Source organism: Camelus bactrianus, chromosome 29 (assembly GCF_048773025.1).
Source record: "Camelus bactrianus isolate YW-2024 breed Bactrian camel chromosome 29, ASM4877302v1, whole genome shotgun sequence".
NCBI lineage: Eukaryota > Metazoa > Chordata > Mammalia > Artiodactyla > Camelidae > Camelus > Camelus bactrianus.
Window position 1 is genome coordinate 11,890,389 of NC_133567.1, and position 12,192 is coordinate 11,902,580.

Genomic DNA, 12,192 nt, shown 5'->3' on the forward strand with positions numbered 1-12,192 from the left:
TCAGTTTCACGTAGTATTTTTGATCTAATATTGGTTGATATTTAGATTTTAGCTCTTTTTTAAACCAAGAATGATCATCCTTTACAGGAAAACTAAGCATGATCTTAATTAATGAACTATTAACTTATTAATAGTTAGTTTCTTTTTGTAGACATTAATCCATTTGTTCTTTGGGAATTGTATATTCAAACTCCTCTGTTGCCAGTGCTAACACATTAAGAATGTGAGCCATAAAATGATAGTTTTTGTTTTTCTCACTTACACTCTTATTTCACTTTTGCCCCCCTTCTTCATGTTAGTAGAATCAGCAAACAATAAGGAATAGTATTTGTAAATGTTAGAAGCATTGAAGTTAAGTGATCCAGCAAACATTTGCTTTTATTTAGTACACACTAAAACTCAAATAAACCATAGAGTTTACATTTTTATTGTATTTAACATTGCTTGCTAAAGTTTGAACAGCTCTTTGCAGATCAAAGTCTCTGTATTTTTTTTAATTTAGTCTTATAATTAGACAGAATCGTAACCACATGATGTCAGACAATTCTGTTTAGACCTAAATCAAAACTAAGGAGACGATATGGTCTGTTCTAAAAGTAAAGTTAAGATAAAACTTCTGTTTCATAGTTTCTATTTTTTAATGTATTATTTTTCCAGATAGGATTTATATTTTTGACCAAATAAAAGAGATTTTTTTATAATAGTTTACTTCTGTTAATCCTCAAAATGTTTCTAACATTTTTTAAAAATTACATGTTTTTTTACATGTAAGGTATTTGATAACTCAAGGTAGGAACAAAAGTTTCACACTGCAAAAATTTTAACAGTTAGAATTATAAAAGTAACATTTACTCAGAACATACATGTATACATAACGATTTAAAACAACTTATCAAAATCAGGTACTTGCAAAGCTTGCTATACCTTTTGTAGAGACACTATTCCATTTAAAATATCATATTCCCCAGATAACTAACTGGGAAGTAGCATAGTGTACTGGTTAAAAATTCCCTAATTATTAGAGAAATGTATTGATTTGCGTATCTATTCATCAGATAAGTATTGTCAATTTAAATGGTTGAGAAACTACCAAGAACTAAAAACTGAAGTCAACAATTTTTTAAGCTTTTTCACGAGCAGTTTAAAGCAGTTCCTCACAGTTTCAGGAAGTTAGCTGAAGGCCGGAGGCAACATACAGAGGAGCCTGAACTAACTCGGGGTGCCAAGTGGCAGCTTCACAGTCCCCGAGGGTGTCAGACGAGAAAGGAAGCATGTTGAGCACACAGGCCTTCTCAAATCTGTTGAGACTGGTTTTGCCAGCTGTATCATCTAAACTGGAAAGGGGATCAATTTTATGCAATGAAATACCTTACAGACACTTTTCATGCCAATTTTGGCCTGTCTTTTCCTCCTGCGGTGTATTCTGTCATCCTTCGTGTAATCAAGTTCCAACTCTACTTCTGAAGCAGAATGCACGACGTTATTCTCCTATAGTAAATAAGAGATAATTTACATTTATCATGCACAGGGATTTACTTTTTAAAAATTGAAATTGCTGTTATTCAGTATCATAGTTTTATTCCACTTAGGAAACTTAGCAAGCAAGGGTTTTTTTTTAAGGAAACCCTGAAATTGATACATGTTGTTAAAGGCAATTTTTGAAAAAATTGTAATTACATGGCTTTTATACAGATAAAAAATGAACATGTCAAGGATTTATTTAATTCAGTAATGAATGAGGAAACCAGTAAGATGTTATAGCCAGCTCGAAGGAGAACTCAAGCCCGCACAATACATAGTCAGATAAGGACTGCTGAAATAACGTTATAAACAGATGAAAAAAAGTCAAAACTGATCAATATGCATAGATTTATAATCAGTTGCATTCAAATAGTTGCAGTTTGCACTTATATGGCCAAGAATTATTTACACTACTATACATTTCTGTAAGTCACATAGCTATCAAATAGCTCAAAATCAATGAGAGACTCAGAGCCTCCATAGAATCAGATAAATGGAAGGGCTTGCTAGAAAAATAACTTGCTTTTCAGTGACGGACCAGTCACCTTTTATTAATTTCAGAGCCCTTACAACTTCATCCTACAATTTCCTTGGAGAGAAAAAAAACCACAAAATGGAATTTAAGAATAAGATGGAGGGCAGTTGGAGGGCAATCAGTGCACAGTTAAACACAGATAAATTTGTTTAGCAGCTTGTGTTTATTTTGTAATGTTTTTCACAATCTATTATATTTTTTAATTTCATTATTTACTCCCTTTGTTTTCTTTTTCCAGATCCTGTTCATTCAAACTTACATTTTCTCAAACTTCCTTCTTCTTTTGTTTTAATTGCCCTTTTATAATATGCAAAAGAAATAAGCTACAAAAGTATAATTCACTAAAAAATTATGGACCTGATAATACTAGCCATTTCATTAACAGAGTTATTTCCAAACTTTATTAAGTATGTAAATTATGTATGGAGAATTTCATTTTAACAGAAGTGTAGACGTAATTCTTTGTCAGTAGAATCAGTTTATTTAAATGTACATGGAGTGGAGTATAATTTTATTTTTCTTTATTTGCAGCATACTTTAGGGATCAGTCCCTATGGTTATAGAAAATAAAACTAATTAATCCTTTTTGAAAGATGGAAACTGATGGGCTGTTTATTATTTTCATTCTTAACCAAAGGGAAAGAAATATTTAGTTGCCTCAGAATGAAATTATCCAGTGGTGAAAGTCTTTAGCAAAGGAGCATTTTTTTTTTCTCTAAATAACCTGAAGTTCCATGGCCACACATGACATCAATCACTGATTGACTGCATTTAGAGAATCTAAAAATAAGCTATCCATGTGGAATAACAATACTGCTGGAGTTTATAAAGCACTTATTCTGTTAACAGATAAAATGATATGTTGATACAGGGCTGGTGACTGTTTTCCATATGAGACATGTCACTATTTCCCACCACTCTTGGTCCCTGGACATTTGCGTACTTACGGTGAAAGTGTTTGAGAAAAAGGATGAATGGCATTTCTTCTAAAAGCAATCCAAAGAACTTGCTCTTGGGAATATGAAACAGTTTGTACTATACTCAGACACAGTTTAATATTCCTGTAGAAAAATTTTTGAATAAATTGGCAAAGAGGAACATGTCAAGTTGTTTTTAAAAATGTTCACGATTTTAGCTCCTTGACCCTATCAAAAAGAATTATAAGTAGTCTGATCGGCTGAACTTAAGACATGCATAGTATTGCCTGTTGGCATTGATAAAACAAACAGGTGCATTATATTACTAACTGTATTCAAGGGAAAACCAAAGTAAACCATTTAAATGATCTATTAATAACAATATTTATACTATTTCTATGATTCCAGCTACTCAACATTTTAAAGTTCTTCCCAAACTACATATTTTATAAGCTAATGTTTCATTTGTACTTTATGTAATTTGCAATAAACAAAGAAAAGTTTATCTGTTCAGTAGTGAAGTCATTAAAACCAGAAACCTATCAGTAATCTGACTAATATTCTGAGCTATTGTGAAAAAAAGTAACACAATTGACTTGTTAGTCGTATCTTTGCTTAGGAAGACAGGTTTTAGTATTTGGGCCAAAAGCTAAATAATCAAAATACTTTTTTAATTAAAAACATTGTTTCATGATCACTTTAAACTTTTCTGTTTTAAATGAAGAGTTTTGCCATTTGATTTTACCTTATAAAACCAGAAAGATCACTTTTTCATATTTCTTCTTTAAACATCAGAGTGTGCATGTTCTATTTTTGAAAAACTGCAAGAATGTGATTTCTCTCCCTGTTACATGAAAATTTTTGAAATTTTACTTCTGTTGTTCTCTATACTCAGGGAATTTTAAAGCCAAGATTTTTCACATTTACACTGCTTCTGGAGTATAGCCCTGTAAGACCAAATCCATACTTGATAAATTTGAAAAAAAAGGTTAAATCCTAAAAATAAACACTGATTTATACCTAAATTGTATATTCCAAGATTGAATCTTTTGCTGACTTTTTCTACAATAGTCCATTTAGTGCCTCTCATTCTGCTGAGAGTCTAAAGGAATCAAAATCTAGAAATTTACTAATTGTAAAGTACATCATTGAATCCAGCACCTTCACCTGCTTCATTTTATCCCAAGAGGGGAAGTGACATGCCCTAGATTAGCCAGGGTAAAGAACTGTGACTCCTAATCCTGGGGGCACTTTTCACTGCAAAGCCCATCTCTCTTATGGTAGGAATTTTAATTTTAATCCGATTAACAAACTATTTTCAAGAGTTACTGATGCTACAAGAGTTGTGTTTTTAAAAATGAAATTCATTTTAAAATGAAACTCATTAAAATTTTTTGTTTTAGTATTTCAATTTTTTAAATAAACCTTTTTATGTTATAATAGTTTTAGATTTACAGAATTACTGTGAAGGTAGTAGAATTCCTATAAACATCTCCCCCAGTTTCAACTATTGTTATTACTTTACATTAAAAGGTACATTTGTCACAATTAATAACCAGTATTGATACACTATGAGTAGCTAAATCCATGCTTTATTCATGTTTCCTCAGTTTTCCCCTAACCTCCTTTTTATGGTCCTAAGAACCCACCTGATATATCACGTTGCCTTTTCTAGTTATGCGACCATTCCTCAGACTTCCCTTGTGTCTGATGACTATAACAGTTTTGAAGAGTAGTGGTCATATATTTTGTTGATTGTCCCTCAGATGAGATTTGTATGGTATTTCTCATGGTTAGACTTGGATAATGTGTTTTTAGGAGGAAGACCATCGGACAAAATTCCATTTCTATCTCGGGTACATACTATCGATAGGAATTATTACTGTTGATTTTGACCTTAATCACCTGGTTTTAGATAGTGTTTGTCAGTTTTTTCCATAGTCGAGTTACTCTTTTTGCCTTCTCTTTCCATATTGTACTCTTTGGAAGAAAGTCACTATATGTAGCCACACTAAAGATGTGGGAAGTTATTTTCCACTTCCTTAAGTATCTACATAAATTATTTGAAATCCTCCTGCATGGCATATTTGTCTCTTCTTGCCCATTTGTTCATGTAGTCAGTAATTTATTTTCATTAGAATGGATTCATAGATATTTATTTTACATGTGGAGTAGTAACCCAGTGCTACTTTATTTACTTTATTGCTCAAATTGTTCTAGCTTTGGCCACTGAGAGATTTTTCAGTTGGCTCCTTTATCCCTTTGAAATACCCCCATCATTCTCTGTGTGTGTATGTGTCTTAGCACTTTTTTGTTTTCCGGCACAACGAGATGCTCCAGGTTTATCTTGTATGTTTCCTGCCTTGGTCCAAGAATCAATAATTTCCCTAAGATTCCTGTTTTTTTCATTGAAAAATCGTCTTAGAAATCAAGATCTGGGTGGTAGTTGCATTTGTTACTACTGGAGTGTCATTGTATCTAAGTCCTCTCAGCTGCCAGAGATAACTGTGTGTTTAGTAACCCACGTACATATAAAGATCTATAAAGAAGTATAACATAGGAAAGCATCTTGGTAGATTAGAGAGGATGAAAAATTAAGGTGCTACCAGTTAATTATAGCTGGGCTGGAAGTGTGAGTCGGGTTGGGATGGAGATGGAAGTGGCGGTAGATCAGAAGCTAGACAAGTCTATATCATGAAGGGCCCTGAGTTTAGATTTTACACTGGGAATAATGAGAAGACCATTCAAGGATTATATACAAGGTGATGAATACATCATATGACATTTTAAAAAACTCGCTTTAGCAGGGAACTGGTGGAGAGAATAAGGAGGGTATGAGTCTTAATCCTAGATAACTTCCTAGATGGCTTTCAGTACAGCCAGGATGGGAGATGGTTAAGGTGTGCTTTAGGACAGTGGCAGGAGCGGGGCAGCAAGGATGTATCTGAGAAATATATTAACAAAAATAAGGAAGTAATAAGAGGAAGGAGGCAGTAAAGTAGTACTGAAGGCTAAGTTGAGAATATTCTGTAAATCCTACTAGTCTTTATTCTCATTTAAGGGAATTTGGAACCTTGATGGCAAACATGCATGTTTTATGGAACTTTATATTGACTATTTCATTATTATATTTTCAAGAACAAGTGCCAAGAATTCCATGAAAATATTAATTCAGAAAGGAACAAGGTCTAGATATTTTTTTTCTTATAAGGACATTATATCTTATTAAAAAGAGAAAGAAAAAAAATGAGTTCAAAGTTCATGGTGTGTCCATGAAATGAAAAGGAATTTAAACTTAGAAGTCTTCTCTATTGTGAGGAAATTGTTATTATGGTTTTTTGGACATGTAATTCATAGGGACTGAAGTGTTTGTCCATATTGGTATTCACAATATCAACTAGAGTTTAATCCAAATCACTTTCTTCTTTGGCAGGATGACTCTTTAAAGCAACTGCAGGTGGTGCATCAACCATGGATCTTGCCAAGTGACACAGAAAGTGAGGGCGTGGAAGCAGAACAGGATAAATGTGAGTAGACTTTGCTATTGATGGGCAAATTGCTTTGAGCCGGAGGGCATCCGTGATGATACTGTATCCCTTTCGTGACATCAAACAGTATCTGCAAACCATTCAGGTTTGTTCAGGGAGAACATGTAAAGGTAAGCCAGACTTTGGGTCTATAATAATAATTGTGACTGAATAATTGTCATAAAATTATTTATAGTTTTATTAAAATTTTAATATTGGATTTATAGTTTAGCCATAGATTTTGCCATTGGGTCTATCAATCACTCTAAAGAAGGTCGTTCTTAAATTCTCCTAACCATAGATCTAGAACCCAAAATACTTGATTTTAGGAATGTCGTACTTGGAGGTGACCCTTGACAATGGTAAACTGTTTGAAATAAAGTCAAGTTTTAAAAATAATTAGATGATAATAGGAGCCATCTGGAAATGGAATGCTAGCTAGCAACGTAGCCAAGCTCATAGCACAGAGAAGCAAATACTTTTCAAGAGCCGCATCTAACACTGAAGTCCTGGGACAAGTACTTGTAAGATGGAGCCACTGAGGTACTGGTATTTGTACTCAGTGTGTGAGGTTGTGGACCAGCTGGCAAGGTATGTATAGATCATCTACTTCATTTTCTCTGTGAAAGAAAATAAATGACAGAAACCTACGTGAACCCAGCATCTGATTTAGAGTCTAGGGGCTCATGTATTCGAAATTTATGAGTGAGGAAAAGGACAAGATTCATCATTCCAGTGGCAACACCTGTTTCTTGACTCAGCTTTCTATAAATTATACATAAGTTATTTCATGGAATTTTCAGATTTCTCCTGAGACAAAATTATCATGGCGGGAAGTTTCCAAATAATGTCAGGCTCTCTGGAATGGTGCATATTTCTTATTGCATCACTTTAAAATAAGACTTATTGCAGATAAGTTTTATAAAAGATCACCATTTAGGAAAAGATGTCTTGAATAATTAAATGGGAATCTTTAAAAACTTTTATTATAAACAAAATAAGCAGAACCTTTGAGTAGACTTTTTTTTCTTACTATGACGGTGATATAAAAGTCTACATCACAAATTTTAAAAACTCATGTCAGGAGTGTGTTTGTTTTTAATCTCTCAGATTATAATCCAAAGTCACTAAATAAGTCAAATTACAGATGTCTGAATCTACTGGGGTACTTGTTTGATACTCATTTTCCTGGACTCCACTTCAGACACACCGAAGCAGAATCTCTGTGCATGGGACTCTGAATTCTGTATTCCTGGTAAACTCCTCAGTTGATCTTTGCTTATCCTAAAGGTTGAGAACTACTGGGATGAAAAAGTCCAATGAATCAGAGAGTTCTGCTTTCAGAGTTGCCTTCATAATGTTGTTAAACTTTGGGCCTTGTTTCTCTAGGCTGCTTTTCCCATCTGTAAGTTAAGTCTGGACACAAAGTGTGAGAATAGAGAAGAAAGGCTGAAACTTGAGGAGATAAATGTGGAGTAAAATTGAGGGTCAGGTCCTCTAATCAGTAGGTACAACATCTACAAAGGCATAAAGTCATAAAACAGCTCGAGTCAAGCCAGCCAGCACCCTCTAACTACATTTTGGATTTATAAACGTGAATAACCAAGCTAAAAACAAGCAAACAAATGAAAAAAAGTTTAGGGCATCAGAACTCATACCAGTCAATAAATCCGCTAATTTAGATATGTCAACATTTGCATGTTTTATATCTGTTATTATAATAAATATTTAAGAATTAATACTTGGCTAATAAATATAAAAGTAAGTTAATAATTGCTTCTAATTATCTGTTAGAAGCAAAGCATTCTAATGTCAAATTGAAATTTTTCATTCTAATATTGATTGTAGAGAATTATTTTGGTTATAAATAAGTTTTTGCAGTTTCTAGAGACCAAATGACTCTGAATTATTCATGTGGCATTCTTACTTTAAATGTTTCTCATGTCTGGGGTAAAAGTCTGATATTATGAATGGTTCAATTGATTTCTAAGTTCCTAGAAAAAATTTAAAGGGTAACATTTAATAACATATAAAACTTAATCTCACCAAATAAACTATTATTAAGTGTAAAGGAAAAATGTGTCAAGTTACTCAGCAAAATATATAAGGTTACATGCTTCAGATTACCTGCTTTGTTTATTAGAACTCCTTGTCACATGCAATACTGGTCAGAAAATTTAAAAACAGGTATCAGAGAAGATTGTATTTAAACAACGAGACAGCTGAACTGTTCTTTTGAAACGCAAAAATTTTTGGAGTATTGTATGGAGTTGAATTCTTTAAGATTAAAAATAGGAGATACATGGTCCAATTCTTTGTTATTTTGAAAAATCAAAGTTATAAGTGAGTAGCACATGTTTTTAATTCTTTTACCAAATACTTTTTGTTTGTCTTGGAATATTCTTTTATTTTTCTAGGTGTGGCTTAAAACTATAAAATACAATAGTGACAACAAACTGAAGGAACATCTAGTTCATTTTTTAACCTTGGTGGACTTAGCTTATAGGGCAGCCTTCTATCAGATGAGATGCATCTTTCATAAATGGGAGGAATGTACTGGCTGGCTGCAAGGCTATTTTTCTGTTCTCTATGGATTTTGTCCTGTGTATTTTCAGTTACTGAAGGAACTTGAGCGTATTCACGCTAGACAGACTGTTCCATTATTCCCCTCAACATTGACCTGCTTCACCTTCACAAATTGAACAGACCTGGACATTTTTGTCCCAAACAAGGAATTTGGATAAGAGTCTCCAATACGTTCCATATGCCCCATTGGCCAGATTCCTCCTGAGAACAATCATGTTTATGGATCTTGAAGAGTCAACATATTTAGAAGGAGAAGCTGCTCTATGTTATGGGAGTTGCAAAAAAAGTTATCTCTTTTCAATAGTAAGTTACAGAGACGTGCATAAGAATCTGTAGCATAAGGCATACTATTTCTTAAGAGATAAATAGAATGCTAAGGAAGCTAAAGGAGGGAAATATAACATTAAATCCACAGAAGAAATATGGAATTAGAGGGATGTTCGTGAAGAAAGTGGTTTTGGAATTGAGAGATGGGTAAGATTTTGGAGGGCAGGGATGGGCAAGAATGTCTTACAAGCAAGACTATAGCTTGGGCAATTGCACAGAGGCAGAAAGAGCATTGTTTGGTTGCCTAGGGAACATAGCAGTTAATACTATCTGGGGAAGACACTGGACATTTACAGTGGATTAGAGAGAAATAAGCCTGAAAAGGTAAGCCATGAAAAAAACCAGAGAGGGTCCAAATTGTAAGGATAAGAAATGTGAATGGATAAAGTACACAGTGGGGAAATCTTTACCTAGAGAGGAACTCTGAGGAGAAGATTCATATCTGTAGCTTTGGCTAACACTCACACAAATGATGGGGAGGCCCAGGTATTTGGCCCTTTACATATTTCATAACTCAGTGAGAAGAAAATTAGTTTTTAAGCTACCTGCACATGAGTGCTATTTCAAACAGAGATCATCATCTCCCTAAGAAATGCCATTTACAAAATTCTACTAATATAATGGTTTTTAAAAACCTACTTTACTAAGCAAAGAAGGTAAACATGGACTAATGGTGCAGCCTAACTTTTAGGAGGAAAAATCAATCATTGTGAATTAAGGTTAATCTCTGCTGTCTGATAGGATCATGGGACTTCCTTGTTAGCCAAAATTATCTCCTTCTAGCTGCCCAAAGTTTTTCTGTTTACATTGGCATACTGCCTAAGATGTTACCAGTTCTTGAATCCTACAAGGTTGAAGGTCGCATACCCTTTTAATATCCTTTCAATTATTGTTCTTGAGATTGCAGCATGTATTGTTTATTTAGCAGAGCCTCATGTTCATTGATCCTTTTATCCTTTTTACTTAGAAATCCATTTTTAATTATTCACTAGTGTTGCCATGTATTTAAATTTCCTATATATTTTAAACACTACAAAGCTTTATTATTATTGTCATATATTGCCAATATTCGTTTACATTTTCCTCAAATTTTACTCTCCTTGATGCTGTTCACTTCTTTCTTCCTCTATGAGATGCCATCTTAAATTACTTTTCTTTGGCTTGAAGAATATCAGCTAATATTTATATTAGTTTGTGATTTCTGATGATGAATTATCTTTGTCTGAAATTTCTTCATCCTCCATTTTTCTTGAAGAGTATTTTCACTGGATATAAAAGTCAAGGCTTTTTTTTTTTCTTTTCAGCACTTTGAAGGTATCATTTTATCATGTTGTGAAGTCACCTGTCAGTTTTACTTCAATGTTTTTAAGATTTTCACTTTGTCTTTTATTTTTGCAACTTTACCATGATGTGTACCTAGGTGTGACTATTTTCAGCTGAAACTTGGCTTCTTTGTATTAAACTTGGGTGATGAGAATGCTTCTAAATCTATAGCTTTTATATATTTGGCAGCTTTGAGTTGTATCATATTCTCTCTCTCTCCATGTCTCTGTCACAAGTCTTTTCTGTCTTCTTTTCTAGTCAGCTATTGCTGCATAACAAATCACTCAAAACCTTTATGGCTTAAAAAAGCAATCACTTATTTAACTCACGTATCTGCAATTTGGACAGGGTTCAACTAGGAAAGCTTATATCTTTTCCATGAAGCAGCAGCTAGAGTGGTTTAAGTGGGGTTGGAGGATACATTTAGAAGATGGGTAACTCACATGAATAACATGTTGGTAGTCACTGTTGCCTAAGAGTTTATTCAGGGCTCATGATCAGGGACCTTGATTTCTCTTCATATAGAGCCTTCCTCATGCAAATCTCCATGGAATAGTTGAGAACTAACACCTATCCTTTTCAAACTATTCCTAAAAATTGAATAGGATGAAATCCTCCCAAATTTATTCTACAAGGCCACCATTAGACTGATACTAAAACCAGACAAAGATACTACAAAAAAAGAAAATTACAGGCCAATATCCCTGATGAATACAGATGCAAAATTCCTCAACAAAATATTAGCAAGCTCTATTCAGCAATATCTTAAAAGGATCATACACCATGATCAAATGGAATTTATGCCAGGGATGCAAGGATGGTTCAATATCCACAGTCAATCAACAAGATATACCACATTAACAAAACAAGACGATGGACAGAAATCAAATGATCACCTCGACAGATGCAGAAAAAGCGTTTGACAAAATTTAGCCTTCTTTCATGATAAATACTCTCAACAACTGGGTTTGGAGGGACATACCTCAACTTAATAAAGGCCATTCATGACAGGCCCACAGTTGACATCATACTCAAGGGTGAAAAGCTGAAAGTATTTTCTGTAAGATCAAGAACACGACAAGGATGCCCACTCTAGCCACTTTTATTTAACATAGTGTAAGGAGTCCTAGCCACAGCAATCAGACAAGAAACAGAAATAAAAAGAATTCAAACTGTGAAGGAAGGAGTGAAAGCTTCACTGTTTGCAGATGACAAGATACTATATAGAGAAAATTTTAAAGATGCCACTAAAAACTATTAGAACTCATAAATGAATTCAGTAAAGTTGCAGGATACAAAATCAATATACAGAAAGAGAAATTAAGAAAACTATCCCATTTAAATTGCCTCAAAAGGAATAAAATGCCTAAGAATAAATCTAACTAAAGAGATAAAAGAGGTCTAAAAACTATAAAATCTAAAAACAGAACAAATGAACAAGCAAAACAAAACAGAA

At 33.6% G+C, this 12,192-nt stretch overlaps 1 protein-coding gene across 1 annotated transcript in view; it reads left to right on the plus strand.

Moving 5' to 3' along the window:
- Positions 1-12,192, plus strand: part of C29H8orf34 (chromosome 29 C8orf34 homolog) — a 238,264-nt gene that overhangs the window by 220,082 nt on the left and 5,990 nt on the right. The window contains 1 exon segment of the mRNA XM_010970618.3: positions 6,407-6,500. Coding sequence (XP_010968920.2) covers positions 6,407-6,500 — 94 coding nt within the window.